The sequence below is a fragment of the Magallana gigas genome, chromosome 6, assembly GCF_963853765.1.
Source record: "Magallana gigas chromosome 6, xbMagGiga1.1, whole genome shotgun sequence".
Classification (NCBI taxonomy): Eukaryota; Metazoa; Mollusca; class Bivalvia; order Ostreida; family Ostreidae; genus Magallana; species Magallana gigas.
The window spans coordinates 18,058,227-18,082,030 of record NC_088858.1 but is presented as its reverse complement, the minus strand read 5'-3'; the positions used below and the strand labels follow the sequence as shown (position 1 = coordinate 18,082,030).

The 23,804-nt window shown below is 32.3% G+C and overlaps 2 protein-coding genes across 2 annotated transcripts; one reads left to right on the top strand and one right to left on the bottom strand.

The window, feature by feature from the left end:
- Positions 1-229: 229 nt before the first annotated feature.
- LOC105341347 (2-aminoethylphosphonate--pyruvate transaminase) lies at positions 230-18,578 on the bottom strand. The gene is made up of 8 exons (XM_011447836.4): positions 18,341-18,578; positions 17,602-17,757; positions 10,849-10,949; positions 10,280-10,520; positions 9,950-10,114; positions 6,887-7,046; positions 2,879-3,039; positions 230-1,371 (listed from the first exon to the last, which is right to left on the bottom strand). Exons 1-8 carry the CDS (start codon positions 18,447-18,449, stop codon positions 1,223-1,225), a joined length of 1,242 nt encoding a protein of 413 aa, XP_011446138.3. The 5' UTR covers positions 18,450-18,578; the 3' UTR covers positions 230-1,222.
- A 116-nt stretch (positions 18,579-18,694) lies between these two features.
- Positions 18,695-22,463, top strand: LOC105341348 (proteasome subunit alpha type-3). Its single transcript, XM_011447837.4, has 10 exons — positions 18,695-18,839; positions 19,143-19,225; positions 19,526-19,649; positions 20,107-20,208; positions 20,582-20,728; positions 20,844-20,909; positions 21,264-21,310; positions 21,471-21,538; positions 21,906-21,970; positions 22,246-22,463. The coding sequence occupies exons 1-10, from the start codon at positions 18,819-18,821 to the stop codon at positions 22,288-22,290; spliced, it is 768 nt and encodes a 255-aa protein (XP_011446139.2). The 5' UTR covers positions 18,695-18,818; the 3' UTR covers positions 22,291-22,463.
- The last annotated feature ends 1,341 nt before the right edge of the window (positions 22,464-23,804 follow it).

Here is a 23,804-nt window from a genome sequence, read left to right as displayed (position 1 = left end):
AGTTAGGTTTACCATGTAACATTCTGAAATGAACATATTCCCATAATACAGGTGATGTATACATACATGTACATGTTATGATAATGACACTCTTACTGTGTTAGCAAATACAAAACCGGTAAATTTACTAGCTCTTGTAATAACAGTTGTAAAATTTTAATGAACTAGAAAGATTGTGCATACACATGCTATTAAATTTGTAAAGTTTCTTTTGAATGGTTGTAATGAATTTTTTTTTTTGTAAAGATCTCTTTTCGTTTTTATTGTACTATGAAATATACATCACTCCATTCAGTTTATGGTCAGTCAATATCTAACATTCCATGATTACATGCAACTTGTGCTTAATAAAAATCCACAGGTATTTGGGATATGTGGATTGATCATTCAAAAAAAAAAATCAAACAGGATTGTTATGATTAACAACAAGGAGTTAAAAAATAATATCTCTTTATAAGTGGTTTCCAAACCATACAACAATACTATCAAAAGTAAAACACCTAAAATGCTTTAAATCAAAAAACAAATATAGACACCCTTTATGAACAATGAAAAAATCACCTCTTGTGAAATCATGCACTCCTGTGCTAAAATATTTAAACTTTATAGTTTTCATGTAAAATATTTTTTGGATATTAACTGATGTAAGGTTTTCAAAAACCATTTTTTCAATGCAAGTTTCATATCCTTATGACTGCAGTGTGTTTCTCAGGGAAAAAAGTAGGGCGCTGCCTAATAATGTTGCTCTTTCTTTTATTGAATCTATCAATACTTTTACTGGCACATTTAAAATGGCACATTTGTATTGAATATTACAGCTTTTAAAGCTTTTACTCTATACTCCACATACATATTTTTTTACAAACAAATTCAAGACAGAAAAAATATTATTGTGACCGGCCATTTTGAGATTCAATACAAATCTTTTTTTTTAACCTGAAAGAACAAATAAATTTGCAGCAACAATCCTATGGTAATTGTTATAATTTAGCAAAGATACCAGACCCATTATACAATTCCCATACACTACTGTGGAGTCCATTCATGTACATCAAAAATAAATGCATGTGCACCTAAATATATTATATTAAAATCAAGCAATGAAAAAAAATTGTGGAGTACGATGACAAAAAGTAATATAAAATCATAATACCGATACTATCCAATTCTACAAATTAATTAATTAAACACCGTCATATTAATTAGATATAAATCTAGGGATCTAGGTGATTGGAAGCATGATGTTCATCTCTTTACAGACTTCTTCAATAGCTGCCAGTAGTTCATGGAAGTCCTCAGGAAACAGATTCCCAATAGTACCGATCCTAAAACAGTCTGCATTTAACACCTTTCCTGGGTATATCACAAGCCCTGCAATCACAAGTAAAAAGAATTATTTAATAACTTTATTTTACAACAATTGATAAACAAGTACAACTACTTATATTAATATCCCTCGTTGGCACGGATGTTAGCGTGAGGGTGTTGCAGTGGTTAGAAGCAAGTGCATTGTCCACTGCGTTTCTTGGACACCCAAAAGAAGTTTGCATGATTTTGCACAAGAATCCAGTCAGTTAACTTCCTTAAATTATTTTAGTTGGAAGGGGGGGAGGTAAATTGTTTAGAAAAAAAACGCATAAATAGTATTGTGCATTAATTAAGAGGGTTTGAAGGTCATGGCCATTTTTACACTGTAATGATCTCTTTTAGAAGATGAGTTCTATATAGAAATATAGGAAAATACTTAAATTCAGCAGGTAAGATATATGGAATTTCTCTGTACTTAGTAGTTTATAGTTAAACAAATCATATCTTAAAATTTCAGTCAGATTTGATGGTTAATTCGTTGGCCACCCTGCCTCCTTATGTGCTCAACATTCATAGTTACATCATTATAACCATGTTGAATGTAGAATCACAAGTAAACAACTTAATAAAACCCCCAAAAACATGAAAAAAACTTTAAATTTATATGATTGAAAGAACATGTTAAATCTGTACTGTAAAGGATTTCAATTTTTCAAAAACATCCGGGGTGGTCCAGTAAGGTAAATCACAAACCCATCAGGCATCCGAGTATACGCTTAGAGTGCAGGTGTACCTGGGGACCTAACGGTGGAGCCCCTACAATGCCGTATTACAGTTGACCAACATTCAAACACACTGTGGCTCGATCAGTGAACAATAGAAGAAAGACATAGGCCTACTGACCCGTGTTATTTAATTAAGAAATGGAGCTTCTCAGTTCATCTATACCTAACTCTGAAATCCTCGACCTCATAGGTATTTATTCCTTTGAAGTCAGTCAAATTTTCAAAATGGCAAGATATGACTCAAATAAAAGTTTGCCCAAAGCTCATATGCTTTATAATGTCAAATACAAAACAATGCAAGAATGTGTTTAAATACACATTAGTTTTACACAACCATGAAATGTTAGTTACATAGTGTCACTAGTACCATTATTCAATCACTTAACAAAATGAAATCATTACAACAAACACTTAAAACAACTAAGTTATTATATCCCAACAAATTTTGGACATGTAGATGTCATTTCAACTTTCAATTCAATTCTTTATTTCTTTAAACTTTACAGCTTATCAGTATAACATATGTATAACATGAAGTGGTAGTGTATTTACAGGAGAACTTGTGCATGTACAAATAATAACATATACTATACTATACTATACTATATACAGGTTGAGAAAACAAAACAAAAGACTAACAATTATATTCATATAATATTTCATATTTCATAATATTTCATATTACAAACCCATAAAGGAGAGTGAGAATTCAACACTATAAAAATCATTTCAGAAGTTATTCAAATTCATATCAATACAAGTAGAGATAGAAACAATTAACATACCTTTCTCATTAAGTTTGCTATAGAAAGTTTTAAAGTTGAAGTTTTTGTCCTTTGGATATTTGTATGAGGTAATTATATAGCCGTCATGTTCTGGGCCAAGGAATTCTTCAAATCCAAGCTTCTTCATGCCTTCTTGCAATATTCTTCTATTTTCTTTGTATCTGAAAAGGACATAACCTCAATGACAAGAAAGATCTCATTTGAGGATCAAAGAAACTCAATGACTATATGGAATGGGTTTTTTTTAAAATGAAAACAAACCCCCCCCCCCAAGAGAATTGGTACTGCATGCAGCAGCCAAGTACGAAAAGAAATGTACCGGTGTTATATAGTGCCTTTTCCCCCTAGCCATCTTTCCCCCCGGAAAAATGGCTATATAGCAGTTCTTCCCCCCGGAAAAATGGCTATATAGCAGTTTTTCCCCCACGGAAAGCTGACTATATAGTGGGCTTTCCCCCTTTTTATAGCCAGATTACCCCCACGGAAAACCTACTATATAGTGGATTTTCCCCCATTTTTACTTTCCGGCCATGTTTATTGCGGACCATTCGTGACAATAATTTGCAATAACTGATATGATAGTAATTTCTCACAAAAAAGGATAATTATGCCATTTATTAATACGTAGAATAAAATACATGGTTTTCAACCCCAAATATGAACTAAGGCATGCGCCTTCATAACATGCATGTGTCATCATCGTTTATTTCACCTGTTCTCACCCCTTTTTGCAACACCTTTTACACGGATTTCGGAATACCTTGAATCTTTTTCATCTAATCGATGCTTATCTACAGTTATGAACATGTAAGAACACATTTGAGTGAAAATACGCCGGTTTGGAAATGTATTACCATTAATGTATAAGCTTCTCCCAGGGAACTAACTGACCAATCTTGACTTAATTTTGTAGAGGAAGGGAATAAAAAGTGGAAATGTATCACTCCCTTCGTCCAAAAGGCCATCAATTTTAAATTAATACCGCTAGAATTGACGATCTTAAAAACAATTACTAGTATATATTTCTTCTTCTAAATATCAAACGGGAGACAGGATGCAATGATATGATGAGAAACTAAAATGTTTTAGTTTTACTTTGATTGATGGGGTTCTAAATCATGGTTAAGGGGTATTTTAATTATGTATTAAAAGCATGTGTAAAGTTAGTGTTCACCATTTCGTTTTAAAGTTACGCATATTCATATTTTAAGCACATTTCTACATGTATGAAACGCGAGATATTATGATGTAAACATTTTAAAAAACAATGAAATGTCTTCACAACCAGAACAATGTCGGTATCTTTACTGGTTACTAACTTTATGTTTATATTGTCACTCACTATTAGCTAATTTTTCCCTTTTTAAGTTTGCAACGTGATTTATAAATATACAATTTTGAAAACGATGCTATATAAATCAGGATATATACGATTCCATTACCTAAAAAATTTATACTATTTGTTTCATATTTTTGCAATAAAGATTTACTTGTGTACCATATTATTTCTTCGAACAATTAAACAAGGGTAATTAAAAAAAAACAAAAAAAAAAACCACTAAAAAAACAACCAACACATATATTGTGATGAGCTGACTTTTTTTAAATATAAGCTTGTTCTGCTTATCAACTAACAAGTAAAAAAGTCGTATATGCGCTTAGGTTGGTTATTTATTTTTGATTTTCGGTTTCTCCTTTTATGAATAAAAGTTCATTGATTTATTTATCTAATTATTTATCATTAGTCATCTTATGAATTGATTAAATGTTTTGAAAAATAATGAATTTTACGCGCGTACCTTTTTAAAAAAAATTGTTTGTAAATTAAAAAAAAGCAGCAGAATTAAAACGTAATTTTCAATCATTTTGATAAAGATATATATGAGTGATTGTGTATTTTTTTAATGATGTTTTTACTTTTAAATGACCGTAAAAATATGTTCATGTGGTCATCTATAGTTTTTGAGATATGGGGCCCTAAAAAATACATATTCTTTATAATTGGATTTCAAACATCGGGCTCAAAAACAACTAAGGCTCCTAACCTGCATGGGGGCTTAAATTTTCAGTGTCATCTACTAGTGGTATACCACTATCACTGTGAAAATATGGTTAATTGGTCATCTCTAGAATTTGAGATTCGGGTCCCCACTTATAGAACACTATTCAATCATTATAATGGGGTTTTAAACATCGGGCCCTGAAACATCAAGGGCCCCTACCCTGAGGGCTGAAATTTTCAGAATCATCTTCAAGTGGTAAACCACTGCCACTATAAAAATATGGTGATATGGTCATCTCTAGTTTATGAGACATTTGACCCTAAACAATATGCACTATAATTATTATAATAGGATTTTATAGGATCGGGCTCTGAAACATCGGAAACAAAATTTCTCTAAAACAGAGGTTTACCCTGGATGAAATTTTCACAAACAGACAAACACTCTGATAAATTTATCAAGAAATTCTAAAAACATTCTCGTTTAATACAATTTCAGAACACAGAATTATGCATATAAGTGTATAACTTGTAAAACTTTTTTCAATAAATTACCTAAATTAAGTTCTATGTGTAGTTCCATTACACACATGTTAAACTTTCAGCATTGTCTATAAAAATAATAAATCGGCAAAACGAAACTTAACCTGTACAGATGAATGCATATACATGTACTAGGATGCAACCTGGGAGTGTAGATACATTGATTTTAATCCTTACTGGATTTCCATAAATATTTGTTATAAAATCTGAACCAAAAACGTGAGGGAGAAACCCTACTATGGGGGAAAAGCTACTATATAGTAGATTTTCCCCCCGGGGGGAAAGTCTACTATATAGTAGGTTTTCCGGGGGGAAAAGCTACTATGGGGGAAAAACTGCTATACAACACCGGGTACATACAAAATTGTAAAAATATCAAAGAAACATTTACTCATATCTAAACAAAAGGAAAATAAGCACTTAATATATCAGTCAAGGGCATTTCATTTTGTGAAATTAATCTTTAAAATTCCATGTCAAAAGTATGTTGAAAATAACCCTGAACTTTATTTCTTTTACAACGATTGATAGACAAGTTCTACAATTTAAATTAATATCTTTTCTTGGCAAAGATGTTAGCACGAGGGGGTCATTGATGTGGGAGAAAGCCGGAGTGCCAGGAGAAAACCCACATGTCCAAGCAAGTGACCGACATACCCTTTCACATACAACCACTAACGATCACGCGAATTGAACTCAGGTCGCAGCGGTGAAAAACGAGTGCATTGTCCACTGCCCCACTTGGAAATTTAGATGTCACAAAATTAGGTAATGCACTCTAGTATTTGAGCAGATTGATTTCATAATTATAATATTTACACTTGCAATATTCTGAAGGTCAAGTATTTTAGTTCTCTGATGAGAATTTGAGTCAAACACAAAATACATGTTCTTGCAGAAAAACTGAATTAAGAACAGCAAAAAAGATTCCTGGATAAATTTGAATTTGATCCATTCAAGTTCCTTTTACAACATTCGATCATCATAAAACCAATGCACAAGATTTTACTTTAAAAGGATCGTACCAGTTGTAAAACAAGTTATGTATTCTCCTGTTAACCTGTTTTTATCAAATTATTTCAGAAAGTGCATTAACCTGTTCCTGAATCGTCAAAGTGTCTGCTTTTTCTATCATGTTATATGGTACATGTTTATACACTTGTAAACAATCATAAAAAATTTACAAACTATTTTCTTACATTAGACCTCCACCCAGTCTAATAATATTTATGGAAATACCAGTGAAATGACATTTACCGCGAGGCAACCATCCCAGAATTCCGTTGATATCATAATATATACTTAATTGTCAAATAAACAAGGCTTACATTTACAAAATCTCCTGCTGAGCTGAGCTAATTAAGCATTAGGGCTATATTTTAGCTGCTTGGCATTAACATCCACATTAAAACTGTTTGGACCATATTGTTTGAAGTACAAGTCAGGATAACTTGTGTTTTTACCGTTTAGCTCTCCCATGAACACCTCCTTCCTGTTCGAACTCCTTGATGGCCTGACAGAAGGCCAGCATGCAGTGTGTGGGGGGAGTGAATCGGAACTGCCCAGTCTTCTCTAGGCCGTCGTACTGGTCACAGAGGTCCAAAGCGAGACTCCGGGAGTTTCCTGTAAATATATCACATCTTCATAGAATCCTTGAAAGTTTTACAATCACAGTTACATTTTTTTTTTTAACTCAATACATGTACCAAGATTGATGGTCAATGTATACTGTATACTTTATGGTACAACAGGAATGAATGTTGATTATTTTGATTTTTTTTTTGCCTTTTAGAACAAAGTTTAATATTAATTTTACAGCCATTTAGGTATATGTATATATGATTCAATTATCAATGCAATATGTTTTTTTTAACAATGATTCAAGATTCTATAAAATTAATGTAAATCTTTTAAATTTACTAAAGGATATTTCTACACAAGGGATCTCCGTGATTCTATGTGCCTGGTGGTTAGTCTAACTTTGCAAAAGTTACCCCCCCCCCCCCCATCCCCAAGGTTCCAACGCCTGTGGGTGGCATTCAAATATTTCTGTTCCTTGCATGTTGACATAAATTATTTGTTTGTGCAAGTCATCCCAAATTGAAAATATGAAAATATATATAAACAGAGAGTTATCAATAATTATGATCTGATTTTTTAAGAATCTCTCTCTAAACCTGCCTGAAAATCTACAACTTCTCAAACTATAAAATGCAATTTGAACCACAAAAGGCCCTTTCATTGTTGAAAATTAAGAATTAAAAAAAAAGAAGAATACTTTGCAAATTCTCAGCAAGAGCTAACTAAATATTGACTATTACATGTGAAAATGATCTTTACACGGTCATTTGACTTGGCAGCTGGGGAAAAGAGAGTAAAATTAGAAAATCAGTTGCATTCATGAGAAAATTTTATGAGAACTATTTCATCCATGAACCTTGTATCAAGTACATAAAAACTGGCCCAAAGACTGAATAGGTGACACAAAAAACACCCTCCACTTCACAAAACCTCTCATTGTTAACTATTATGGTACTAAAATCTTCATCAAATAAAAGCATTCAGTAATAAAATTCAAATGAATATTGTGTATTCAGATTACACGACAGGCAAAGCAAAGAAGACACGATCGTCTGGCATCAGAATAAAAGTTTAGCTGTGTGACCCACTAACATCTCTTTACCAGAAGAAACGGCGGGTAATTGGGTTTAAATTTTTGGTAATTTAAATCAGTGTATTCAAATAAAAAATTTGGTGCCGTAAGTTATATCTATGTCAAGGCCTACTTCCCTGACAGTTCAGCACTATGATATTAATGTACCAGTATTTAATCACCTCATAATATAAATTTTTCTGAATATCAATTGAAGATGCGTGTCACTGAATTTTAAAAAAAAAAGAAAAAAACTTTGAACCCTGTAAATTTCACGAGGCCCCCATTTTAAGTATTCTTTTCATTTATTATAATGATAAACATTGTACATAACCACATGTAATAAAATACATGTACATGTATCTTAAAACTTGTCAAATCAAAATGATGTACATTGTAGCATCTTATCCAATCTGGCTTAACTATTTAGAAGGTCTTATACATGTATATTCTTTTAATATCCTTTCAATTAAAAAAATTTTGCTCATTTTAATAAAAATTAAAAAATTTAATTAGTTTTCAAAACAAGTTCATGGGAAATGTAGAATATTCTTAGCATAAATGAGGTATACTTAGTTGAATATTCAGGATTTTTTTTTAAACAAAGTGTATGATTATAGATCATCTATAATTAGAGCTGAAAATGTCCTGCAATCAAGACAGCCAGTGTCAAAGAAATTTTACAAAAATGTATGGAACCACACTAAGCTGGATTAAACAAGTTTAACTTAATTATTACCGGTAATTAAGCATTATGTCTTTCTAACACTATGAATTGTTTTAAATCTCAACCATAAAAGTATTTTATAATGTACAGTAGCAATTCTCATATTACAAAATTCTTCACCATACATTCTTCAAACTAAAGTTACTAAACTTTATAATTAGACTGAAACATGATAAACCTAATTGTTCCTTTGCTGCTGTACCTTATTATGTTATACAAAAGATTAAAATACTTATTAGAAACAGGTCAAGTGTAACGTGTATATGAGCTGAAGGTTTTTCAAACAGCTGACATTACTATTTTCAAAACCACCCAGTATCAGTCACTTTAAATATAAACCATTAAAAAACCAATATATATTTACTGCTATTCTTGTGCAATGCATGAATTAGTTCATCAGGTTTTAAGTACATCAAAATAACACATGCCTGGAAATCAAAGCAAGGTCTATCCACCCCCCCCCCCTTCCATCCACAGACAACACACAAACATTTCAAATGGTATTATTCTTACAAAATGGAAGTAATCAGAGATATTTTATATTGTAATCTCATACAATGTTAGGCCCCTGTTACATGTAGATCCATACCCCTTATATCGAAAGAGGAATTCGGAAACTGTATTTGCCTTGGTCATTTTGGACATAAAACTTTAAGAAAATACCATGGTGATAAATTGCAGATGCCTAATTACTGTTCTGCCTTCTGTTGAATGTCTATTCTCACAAAATTATGGGTTATCTTCATGAACATGAATGACAAATTGTACTATATAATAACCCACTTCTGAAAGTAATGAAGTCATATTATAAGTTGAATATATTACAATTAGGTGAGCAGTGTTGATTAGCGTTTTTGGCAGAGAGCGGCAGCCTCTTTATCAAGTACATCACTACATTTGTAAATGTCAAACATACATGATAGGTACAGAACATATATACACAAAATGTCTTTATTCAGATCCCCGCCAACTTGCTAAAAATTCAATTTACGGGGTACATAAAATATATTACCTATTAAACACAAAACATTTACAGAGTCTGTTCTCAAACTAAAAAGATAAAAAGACCCTTCTCTTTGATTTAACAGTATAAGTACCCTATTCCTCTTGTTCATCAATTAAAGACTTATAGGACGAAACACCCACCTTTACACTGTAGTAGCTGCTCGGTCTGGGCTATGGCGTAGGCGAAGCCCGGGATTCCCTGCAGACATTTGTTGACGGAGCTGACCATGAAGTCTATGTGGCCTCTCTCTAGATCCAGAGGCACCGCACCAAAACTGCTCATGGCATCCACAAAATAAACACTATCTGAAATGTTTTAATAAAACAAATGTAAAATTTACTAGAAGACATATCTACCAGTAAATGGAGTGGTTTAAGTGTTTTTTCTCTTTACACTGGTTGAGCCTCGAAGAAAAAACAAAAAGCAACAACTAAGTTAAACATTTAGAATGATAATAGTCAAAGACTTACTGGGAATCAATCTCTTGATGCTCTGTCCGAGCTCTACCACTGGATTAATGACCCCTGAGCTGGTCTCGCAGTGAACAACCGCCACCATGGAGAAGGATGGATCATCCATCAGCAGCTCTTCCACCTGCCTCACATTCACTTTGCTGTTTTCTGGAAACGACTCAATATGATAAGGGATCTTCAACACTTCACAGATTTTCCCCATCCGTTTTCCATAGGCTCCATTCTCCAATACAAGGGCCTAGTAGTGAATCAGAAATATTTGTATACATTATAAAAGTTTTGATAATCAATTTAAAGTCTGACCCAATTTGAATAAATCAGAAAAAAATAAAGTTAGACAAGAAAAGAGGATGATATTTTTGGCCCCGCCTTCACCAACTTTCCTCAAGTCCATACTCAGCCTCAAGTCTGAGTTTTGACCTCAAATTCATGCATTTTCTTTTAATCAATAAAGGATATGAGTTGAGGAATGAGTTGAGTGATATGAAAATGCTGATGACGTTGGGAACATGTTCTTTTTATAAGTATAATAGTTTTATTTTGAAATTCAGGTATGCATTACCCACCCTTCCGTAAGACTTTGCTACAGCAGTGTGGAACACAGCTTCCACTGCGAACGTCCCACTGCCCTGTACAGGGACGGCCGTGTAGAAGTTTTCTGAGACTCCTGGAAGTAAAGATTAAAGAATGACAAACATGGCAGAACTGTCAAATACACAAATATAAAACTTAAGTACTCCATGCTCACAATAATTCTAACTTCAAAGATTAACATTAATTTCTACAACGTATAAAGCATATTCTATTTTTAATTAAAATCAATTTGTTAAAAATTTGCAAACTGTTTAAATCTGTGAAAGTCTACAAATGGAAATTTAATGAAACTTCTATATGTTTACTTCTTTAAAGAAAGAATTTTCATCTTTTTCTCAGATAAGATAGAAAAATTTCAGAATTTTTCATCATATTATACTTGCCATTAATTGGAAGATAAAAACATTCACAAGTAGTACTTAAACTAAAGATAACCGACTTACTGATTGACCAACTGACTGAATTTTTACACTGAACCAACAAGTGTGCAATAAAATAAGAATGCCAAGTTCAGTTAGGTTATATTTGTTTATGATACTTCATTTCATAATGTGGTTCGTTGATAGTTTTTAACACTGGTACCTTTTAAAATCATTCTGATTCAAATTTCAAATGAAACACAACTCTTCTATCCGTGTTAAAATTATTGCATTGGGGGGGGGGGGGGGGGGGGGGGGGGGGGGGAGATAGGGGCTTCATGTGCACCTTTTGTAAGGCAACACATAAAAACAACACTTCTCTTCTAATTAAAACAAAGATGAATCAAATTTATTCAATATAATTCCATTCTTTAAATGCACAAGATTTTAAAGTTTTTGAGATCATTTATTATACCTTAGACATGTATGTAACTGATGAACCAAATAAAAACAAGAGGCCCAGGGGCCACATCACTCACCTAAGCAACAATAGCCATAACTTTGATCAAATCAGCATTATAGTATCAAAATCAAAATATCTTGACAATTAAGTATAATAGATCTTGCACAAATAGTTTAAAAATCTGCAGTTTTTATTCAAATATTTTTATGATAAATACCAAGCCTCCTTTTCTTGGTTTAGTATTTCTGAGAAGATTATTCGCTATCCCTATTTAACCCCCAAATGTGGTCCCACTTGTGGTCTCCAGGGAATCATGGTTTGATTAAACTTTAATCCGCACAACCCAAGCTTTCACATAAGATTCGGCTTTTTTTGGCTGAATGCTTTTCCAGAAGATTTTAAATGATTTTTTAATGTAAGTTTTGACCTCCGCCCTCCCCCCCCCCCCCCCCCCCATTGAGGCCCCAACTTACCACAGGGGACCATAATTTATACAAACTTGAATCTACACTACCTGAGTATGCTCCAACACAAGTTCAGGTATTTTGGCCTAATTATTTTTTAGAAGATTTATGAAAAATTCCAACAGATTTTCAGTAATTCTAAATTATCTGCCCTTTAAAGAGGGCATGGTCCTTCATTTGAATAAACTTGCAGAACTTCCTTCACATAGTGATGCTTTGTGCTAAGTTTGGTTTAAATCAGCCCAGTAGTTCTAGAGAAGACGATGACGATGTGAAAAGTTTACGATGCCAATGACGCCGCCAACAGGCAACGACAAATCTTGATCAGAAAAGCTCACTCGTGACCTCAGCTCAGGTGAGCTAAAAATGAACCACAAATTTGACCAAATTCTTAAATGAGTTATATCTCATTCATTGACCTCTATACATGTATGTATAATGGTGATAATTGATTAGCAATATTCATTCTCTAATTAAAAAATCATAAATAAGATGCTTAAGCTTTCAAATACATGTACCGGTACTGATATAAATTTATACCTATGAACTAAAACCTTTACATGTATTGCATTAAAGATGTATATCTTCAAAGCATTAATGCTTGATCATTCCCTTAAGGAAACTTTCAGAATATTTAACATCCACCCTATCCTCCGATTGGTTACATTTTAAACCATTCAGGATTTCCCAAGGTTTATGTAGAGTCTTGCATTAACATTTCCCACTTAATTCTTCACTCATGATGTTCTTATGTTCCATGAGTGAATGTGGAGCAAGGTTATACTGAAGCATCTATTTATTGCCTCCTCATTCTTAAAACTAAAGGTCTGAGCCCTCTGCAGGAATTATTATTATCCATGTTAGTAAAACTCAAGAGCTGAATATGCAGAAGAAGAAATTTATTGCCAATACTTTCACCCCCTGTACCCTCAAAATAACATATCAATAAAATTTATAGACATTTTCTAAATTTGTGTCCGAAAACTGGAGAATTTTTTAAACAAAATATGGCAACACTTGTGGGCTAAATACAGATTAAGTTCTAACTCAGTGGGTCACTGGTGTAAGGCATGCATGCACTTTAAAGGGAGCATGTCTGACCTTAAATCAAGAATAAATGTTACATCATACTAGCTGGTACAAGAAAACTAGAGCAATGCGGGGCTACAGACTCAATTACTGACCGCTGAATAAATTAACATTATATAAATAGTGCCTGTTTGGGAGGGTAACAGTTGAAATTGACACCCCGAGAAAACCATTGTCAACCGACGCGAAGCGGAGGTTGACAATGGTTTTCGAGGGGTGTCAATTTCAACTGTTATCCTCCCAAACAGGCACTATTTATTTTGTTATACTGAATGTCTTAATTTTAAAGAAAACTTAACTGCTTTTACATAGGAATAACGTGAATTCTACGGCGAACCGTACGCGCATAATTTTCGCGCATGTAACAATTTTTATTGTTATACTTTCATGTTAAATACTGAAATCTGATTGGTTAAGACGCAGTTAATAATATTTACTATTACCCTCAGCGTTAGCAACGCACTTGGCAACGGGAAACATTAAAAAATGTTACATGCGCGAAAATTATGCACGTACGGTTCGCTGTAGAATTCACGTTATTCCTATATAAAAGCAGTAAAATTTTCTTAAAAATTTTAAAAAAGACATTCAGTATAACAAAATAAATAGTGCCTGTTTGGGAGGATAACAGTTGAAATTGACACCCCTCGAAAACCATTGTCAACCTCCGCTTCGCGTCGGTTGACAATGGTTTTCTCGGGGTGTCAATTTCAACTGTTACCCTCCCAAACAGGCACTATTTATATAATGTTACCCGTTGCTAAGTGCGTTGCTAACGCTGAGGGTAATATAACAAATTATGAACTGCATCTAAACCAATCAGATTTCAGTATTTAACATGAAAGTATAACAAATTATTTTATCACATGAACACGAGGTAACCAAATCATGTAAATAAAATATAATATTGTCTCTCATTAAATTAGATGAACTGTTCGTTAGGATAAATGATAAATACTTATAGATAAAGAAACAGATGAATTTTTAAGAGTTCAATTGTTTATGCAAAGCAATTACATGGCAATTTCCTTCTAGGAAAATGTCTTCACTCGTAAAATCCCCCATGGAGATTTTCAAAAGTTGGCATGTATGTGAACATATTTTTGTTGCATTAATCATGCATATTTATTGCCAATTTCATATACAAAAGATGTTTTCTCTCTCTTCATCAAAATATGATTTCCTAAAATATATGATATTGAAATTCTCAAAGTATATTAAAAGTAATGTACCTTCCAAAAATATATGCAGCTACAAACTTATAAAGACAAAGCATTTTATCCCATCAGCGCAAGTTTTGTAAAGCCCTCTTATTGAATGGGCTATAAATTTTACGAGGCACTCTTGTATCTTATATGGCTATGCAAACAGTTTGCCTCCTGCATCAGTATTTGAGAGGGTGACTTTTTATAAAACTAACAAATTTTACTTTAAGTACCGGGTAGTATTTTCACAATTTTTATAAACCCTCTCACCAGGAACACAAGCAGGTGCTGGCCGGGACCTAAATAAAACCTCTTTATTTATGACTCTTCCCTCCATTGTTGAGCATGGAGGCCTTAAAGCGTTTGAGAAGTTAAAAAATTGTTCAGAATGAAAATGACCTACATTGTACAACAGCTAGCTGTACTGAGGAGAAAAAAAAACACCACCCAAAATACTTCTGAACATGATAAGCTTCAAATTTATTTCATTTCATTCTAATTATCGAATTAAATCTGTCTGCATATAAATAAATATGTACTCTTTTTTGAACTGGTAATTCCAATTTTTAAGCTTTTTTTGGAATAAAGTATGACGGTTTTATAAATAAAAATGGGCCGCCTCCAACAATACTGAATATCATATTCTTCTAAAAGGATATTTATTAAACATGTAAAAACTCAACAACAAAAAAGATTCATTTCATGAAAGTGATTAAGATAAAATACAAGTTGTGTGTTGACTCACTGTAATCTTCTCTAATAAAAGAAAGATAACTCTAAAATGAGTGGGAATTTGAAAGACATACACAAAAATAATTCAATAATTCAGGATATTAACGGTGATAAAAATAGTAACAAGATATTATGTAGAGTTGTATTTACAGTACAATGCATGTTTTTACAGTTGGAATCAATTGGTAGTCAAAAAATAAATTAAGGTGGGTCTCTACTAGAGTGACATCATTATTGATAGTTCTGTACATACACTTAATTGAAAATATCTAATATTATTACTGATAAAGCAAAGAAGTATTGTATATACCTTTAATCAATAATATTGCATCATTAGCAGACCAATGTGTAATTTTCTGCATGTTTAGAAGGTTTTGATTTCTAACTAAATGTACTAATCTATATTCTTTAAAATATTGTAGTTGCACATGCATTTCTGGATTTTTACAGTTATTTTAAAAATACATATCTTTTCACATGGTTTTCTCTTTAAAACAAAGATATCTACTATTTTTTAAAACATACAAACTAAATGACTTAGAAAAATGTTAAAGAAAAATTAATTACTGGTATTGACATTTTCCCAAACCAAGCTGATAGAGCAAAATGGGGGTATATATGTTCTTATAATTGAAGAAAAAAAATAAGCATGTTGAGTTGACCCATATATTTTTTAATTAGCTTTCCGAGTGCAACAGATATAAATTGGTTGGAAACTTTTTATGAGAAAGGAGTATACATATTGTGGAGATTCTGGTAACATATCACTTTTTTGATTTTGATAATCATAAGTACATTGTACCTTCGTGCCAAAACTACATTCATCTACTAGAGTGCAAAAGTCCAGATTTTCTGCTTTGAAGCTCCCCTCCCTGCTTCAGGTTTATATACACAACCAAAAATAGAAAGTCCATGGGATTTTGCTTTGCAAATAACATAAAAAGTACACAGATTATAAAGTTGAAAAATTGTGTGTGGTGTTCAAATGGAGAAAAGATGTAACATTTCCAATTATTAATCTCCGTAAGAAATTTAAATTCATTCATGTCAATTTTTCATGGTATAGATGAAGTGTCAATGAAGAAATCTTGGATTTTCTCCCTTAATTGTATCAATTTCAATTGTACCGGTACTTCTTTGACAGATATGTGTAATTTCATCATCAAAAAAAGATGGAAGCAGTCACCTAGGACAAAGTATGAAAGCTCCGGTACTAAATACATATGTACTGTAATTGAAGCTCTGTATTGATAAAAGTACTAATAATTTTGGCTGGTTGTGTGACACGCTTTGGCTATAATAGTTTGTCAGTTTATATTCAATGATACCTAATATTCTTAATCAGAATTTCTTAGCCCAAGATATGTTTAAGCAGAAAGTGTATTTACTCCCTATATTTGAAATCACTGCAGATTTAAGTTCACAACAGAATTAGTTTAGAATATTTATGGGTTTTTTTGTTGATGATGTCCAAATACTTAAAAATATTTTTCTTACAAGGATCTTTTTGCTCATCTCCCCTATAAAAAGAACGCTACCTTTTTTTGTTTGTTTGTCCCAATTTAGTTGCAGGTCTGTAGCTCCTGGTCTTAAACAATACCGATGGACAACCTGGGAGCAACAGTTCCTTACGTGCGAAAAAGTTGCAATTTACAGCGCACAGAAATTTGTGCTTCATGCAGCTATGGACTGGTTAATTTTATTTTCGAACGCATTCTGTATACATTTATAATTCCAAAAACTTTCTTAGACATTTTACTACAGATATTACCACTTTACTTATACCTCTGATTTTCTTTTAAACACATCACCAGCCTCGTAAAGTGAAGTAGTGTAGTTTGTTAACATATAAAAATGGTGACTCTTGATCTGCACATGAATTTAACATACTTCATTTTCTAAGGTTGATTTGCATGTTTAAAGATACGTTTGAGGCAAGTTAAATGACATCAATGGTTAATTATCTAAAGAATTTAATGATACAAATTTTTTTCAGATATTTGAGTGAAAATAACATTATGCTTGTGCGCCGTAAATTGCAACATCTTAACATGTACTGCATTGTAGTTCCCAGGTCATCCGTTCGAATTTTAACAGTCTGGAAGCTACGACCTGCTGCTGGTTACTGCTTTGATTTGTCAGCAAGAGATGAAGTCTAGAATGTAAAAAGTTTACAGACAGACATACAAATGGACGCTGAACAACAGCACACCAGGAAAGCTCCTGAGAGTATTAATGGCTCTAATAAGCACAAATGGGATGACTAATTTAAATTTGTTTCTTATCATCTCAATTTTCATCATTGTGCTCAAAAATACATGTAGATAGCTGTTAAAGTTAATGCTTGAAAATACTTCTTTGCTAATTGTGAGCACAGAGAATTAATAGACTAATGTTTAAATTCAACATTTACCTGCAATTTGTAGAAGTTTAGATCGCAAAAACTTGACAGTGGAGATGAACTCTACATCCCTGGATCCCAAATCCCTCAGGGCTGCCTCTCTGACAGAGAGGGACACAGACAGGGGGCCAGGTGTAAACAACTTCTTCTCCCTACTTGGGGAGCTAACTGCAACATCCATGTTAAAAATCAATTAATGGTTCACTTTTCATTGAAAAAAAAAACCAAAACTTGAATCCAATAAAACAAGTACATGTATGTGTATATAAGTATAATGTAAAACTAAAAGGGTTATCATTCATTTTTATATTTTATTATTTAGATTCCCATGAATCAATGTCACAGGAGAAATGTAATTTTCTCATCCTATGTAGATCAATGAATTTACATTTTTTTTATTTAGAGAAGTTGAAGCAATATGTTTTGCAATAGTGTTTATGTACATGTATACAGCGATAACGTACTTGATGCATATATTCTTTCTTAAATATTCTTATCCTGTGTTATATATAAGAGACACATTGAACAGTTGTCTAACTGTCAATGACGTATCAGTAGAAAAGTAGGCTATGTATTTAACCTGTGTGTCCAATAATTGGGTCATAATGTCTAAAAAGCTTGTCCTGTTCATATACCAGTTCAATTTACACAACAATGCACTAAAATCATGCATGGCGATACATGGGTGATCGATTTTGAGATGCGTCAGCATGCAGTAATATCAGATTACAATAAGAAGCGAAAATCTTACATTTGGTAGAAGTGGTACTAAGTAGTCTTACTGACGTGGTTCTGCAGACTCCAATACCACGGTGTGCAACGGTCGGAATGCTTTTGCAGCAACTCTGTACTACATACATGGTTAAGGATATTAAAATCACTACACCATACCAACAAAATACCCTCTATATACTCTCAGGGACAACAAAACACCACAGGACACGTGTGGTTTGACAGAAGTGGAGAGGTCCCAACATCTTGATCCAGATCCGGTTGGATGATGGTTAAATTTATTGTTCAAATTCAGCAACGTCGTCAAATTATTTTATCCACATTTGTTTCATATAGCTTTTAATAAACATTTTAATAACCTGTAAATAATAAATATTTAAAAATATGATTTTTACTGTTGTCGCATTCCGGATTTTTGGTTTACAGTTTTACCTTGCGTCCCCAAGTATCCGATTTGAGCTGCATGACAAAGCTGGTGGAAAACTGAGAAAAGAAACATGAGTTCAATTGGAACCGGGGTAAATTTACTGTTTTTTATCTTTTTCAAGCTATTTAAAAATGGTATTTGTTTTTGTTGCATACCTTTGGCCGATAACCGAAAACGTATTTGTTAGCTTATATGTGTTGTTAGGCCATTGTGCATGTTGAATGATTTTCAACATAGAATATCTATTTATAGCATTGAATGTTTTCAAACTTCTCTATAAAACTAAATTTACATTGATATAGTTGTTTCTTTTGCAAATATCGGGGAAAATTCAATGCTCCAGATAAAGTATATTTTCAAGTAACTCAAGTTATTTATTTTTTTTTTTTTGTAGTATGATTTGTCAGCTTCCCAGTTTTCACCAGACGGCCGTGTATTTCAAGTTGAATATGCATTAAAAGCTGTTGAAAACAGTGGGTAAGTTCCTGATTCAATATTTAAACTGTTAAGTGGGTTTTACTTCTCAAACTCATAGAAATTGAGTTTTGTCACTTGGAAGCATGTACCAGTAAGAGGATTTTACGGAAACTATTTTATCAAACCAAATTAAACTTTTCCAATATAATGAATTTGCTATTCCTTTTCATCATCATACCTTGATAAAGCATCTTTACTAAGCTCACAATTTGACAAAGCATTAAAAAAGAATAGATGAGTATTCTTAATAATGATTATAAATAGTATTTTATTTGAAGTAAAATGTACATGCGTTTTTAGGACTGCTGTTGGTATTCGAGGAAAAGATGGGGTTGTATTTGGTGTAGAAAAACTTGTTACATCAAAGCTTTATGAAGCTGGAGCTAATAAGAGGCTATTTAATATTGACAGACACATAGGAATTGTAAGTAGATATACAGTACTTTTGATGTCATATTCAGGTATTATGTGACATTTAGTTGCTTTTATCATAACAAACAGAACAAAAAATTTGAAGAATAAAATTAAAAATGCATTAAATGAGAAATTTCAAAGAATTAGTGTTTACTGTGGTTTCATTAATATTCAAGGGTATCAATTTTCGTGGATAAAGTGAAAATCACAGTTTCAAGGATACGTAAATTCGTGGCCAATGACCCTATCAATACAAAATATTAATAGAAATTGCACTTCAATGAACAGTTAATTTCGTGGATCAACTTAATAACGAAATCCACGAAAATTGGTATTCAACGAATATTGATGAAACCACAGTATGTTATTTTGCCTAATTAAGAATTAAGATATTTTATAATGGTAGTTTTACATTTATTGCCAGTTGTGATTTTTACATCTTCATCAATGTATTTTTACAATTTAAGGCTACTGCAGGACTAATGGCTGACTCTAGAGCAGTAGTAGAAATTGCCAGAGAAGAGGCCTCCAATTACAGATATAACTATGGATTACCAATTCCACTCAAAGTAGGAAGTCATAGATAAATAATAGATATAAAATGAAAATGATATTTGTTGGTATGACTCTTCAAATAAAATTCACTTTCCATTTGTCTTTCTTGTATGCAGTCAAACATCATCATAGCAAATTTCTTATGATAATTAAGTGCTTTTGAATTTTTATAAATACCAGTATAACCTGAAATATCCACTGTGTTTATTTTACATTAATTTATAAAATATTTAAAAGGGGGTAAATAGAACTGACATCACTTTAAGCATGAACTAACTAATAGAATGTTTACTGTAACTGTGTTTTAATGTATGTAGTATAAAATTTTAAGAAAACATGCAAATAGTACATTGCACTCACTTCAAACCTTTGTGTATTGTTGTGCAGAATCTGACAGACCGAGTCTCAGGCTACGTCCACGCCCACACCTTGTACAGCAGTGTCCGTCCCTTTGGAGTCAGTATGATCCTGGGGAGCCACACAGTAGAAGAGGGACCACAGATGTACTTGATAGATCCATCAGGAGTCTCATGGGTACAGTACTATTGTTTACGTCTGAGGTGGGGGGGGGGGGGGAGTTAAAGGTGTAAATAAACTAAATTACTTATATTTAATTAAGGTATTACTTACCCAATTGATTTATTCACAGGGATATCATGGGTGTGCAACAGGAAAAGCTAAACAGGCAGCCAAAACAGAAATAGAAAAACTGAAGGTGAGAAGTATGGGCGTAGGTACATGTACAGTAAAACACGCTTTATACATGTATTACCAAGTGTCAGGGGTGAATGATTTTGCAACATTATGAACATAATTCATCATATATGTTAGCTTTACAATATGTTTAAAACCCAGGGGGAATTAAAATCACTTCCCTATAAGCGTTAATACATTATAAGTGTGTTTGATATAAGCATGTTTTACTGTACTTGATTACATTTACAGAAAGTTTGTAGATATGCAGGGAGAAAGCCTCTCATTGCACATTCGCATAAATTGTATGTAGCAGCATGTCTGTCCAATAACAAAAATTTGCTTAAGAATATTGTTGAATGTTGACTCATTTCAGATGAAAGATATGCCTATTGCTGACCTAGTTAAAGAAGTTGCAAAAATGTAAGTGAAAATATGGTAAAGGATAGCTACATGTATATATATGTGAAAGTTATAATTATCTTTAGTTTGGAAGAGAAAATAAACAATAACATACACCACCAGTACTTTCCTCTTTCATGTGCCTCATTGTATAAATAAAGAATTTTACATTTGATTTCAGCATTTATATAGTCCATGATGAAGTAAAAGACAAGAACTTTGAATTGGAACTTAGCTGGGTTGGAGAAGGTAACAAAGTTGAAAACTGTTTAGATGGGTATTTTGGCAGGTGTAAAATTTTGCTATTTTAAGGGTCTTGCTTAAATAATGCCAAAATTTTACAATTGTAACTTTTGGTAATTTGATAGGTTCTGTTGTAAAAGTACACCAAAACTTTCTCTTGCAACAGCAATAATTTAAATTTAGTACTCAGCATAATAGTTATTTTTATCAGTCAAACATTTCTACATGTATATGATGTCAACAGTACATGTAAGAATTCACTGTGACTTGTTATTTGATTTTCTTTGCATATTATAAATACAATTCCATGCATATCAATAATATTTGTTAAATATTTCTTGTTATTATAAGATGTGATCTTTTATTTAAATAGTAACTGGTGGAAAACATGAATTGGTCCCGAAAAATGTCTATGTAGAGGCAGAGAAATTTGCAAAGGTAAGTGTGGTCTAAAGAAAATGATTAACATACACAATCCTATAAAATTAAATATACAGTAGAACTTTGATTTCTCAAACACTGATATCTCAAATACTATAGATATGTCAAAATGATATGCAAGTCCCAACAACTTATTTTCAAAATATTTTACCCTTAATATCTAGAATACTCAGAGATAATGAAGTTTGACTGTAGTTTATTCTTAACTGGATTCACATTCAGTATGTCACGGAACAAATGCCAGTTCTAAAGTCCTCTGTTGGTATTTTTAGGAAGCCCTGGAGGAATCCGACGATTCAGATGAAGAGGATCTATGAGACAAGATTGTTACCATAGAGACTTAAAACAACTTCAGTCGGAGGAAGACTGCAACATGGGATTTAAATAGTGCTCTCTCACGCATCATCAATAAATAGTGCTCTTTCACAGTTATTTTCCATCTCTGATCAAATCATTGTATTCCGTTTTATAATAAATGTTGTTTAATGGGTGTTTTTTTTTTAATTACATTTTGTTACTGGTATCTTTCATCACAAATATTCTTAAGGGATAATACTGTGGTTATCATTTAATTTGTGGATTTTGTTGTTGAGTTGATCCTCAATACTAAATGTTCATCAAAGTGCAAATATTTAATAACAAATTTTAATTACTGGTATTCTTGAAACTCTGATTGTCATTAAATCTACAAAACATGACGCCATCTAATATTGATCAAACTACAGTAGATTTTAAGAATTTTAATAATTTTCTATAATACAGATTCTTCACAATTTCAACAAGGTGTTTCCATGACCATGACTACTATAAACATTAAAATATTTGTGTGGGAGAAAGTTTAGCAAATTTTTCCATGAGTAATGTTTTACAAAATTTATCACAACAGTTTCAAAGTCTTGCACAGTATGCACAGACACCTCACACCAGTCTTTATTTACTTGGAAAAAGAAATGAACTAAGTAAATTGAAACTTGATATTGTAGGTGGTGTAGCCATTGCATTATACCCCTCTTAATCCACTGATTTTTTTTTCAATGTTCTTATTTTAAAAAATCGGCTTAAAATATACTAAGTCTTGAATTTTTCTAGCTGATGATCTCGTAATGAACCTTTATTGCACACATTTATAAAAAAATTCTTTATAGCATATCCCACAGAATACAAAACATTAAATGGTGGACACTTCCAAATTGTTGAATGTTTCTTTCCTTTCATCTTATCAGTAAAATTTTGTTTGAATGCATTAGAAAGAAGATTGAACCAATCAAGTGAAAGATTGCCCCCCCCCCTTCCCCCATTATCATAAAGATATGCTCTTTATAGATTTTAATTTTGATTTTTCTTCATTATTAAAAATAATCCAATTTAACTTAACTGAGCACGTAACTGAAATATTGTTAAATTTTTCAAAATAAAGGAACTTGTTTCCTCCTCTAGAGATGGATTAAAAATAGCTGACACTTTTTATAATTGACATAGATTTAATTGTCAGCAACATAAGACATATACACAACATGAAATAACTTAATTGATTTACATAAACTCTATGAATCTTTAACAATAAATAAGTATATAATAGCCTTGTAAAATGTACCAGCAATGTACATATATGTGTACATATTGCACACATTGAATAGGTAAATGTTCTAAAATGCAGCATAATTATACAACTATATATATCTGATTGAAAATAATTTGTGACAACAGTCTAGTACATGTACTATAATTAGACCAACAGAGACACTTTAAGCTTCACTAAAAATAGATATTTGATGATTTTTATACATGTCATAAAATACTGAAGAAAAACCAATTATTGGCCAAGTTAGAG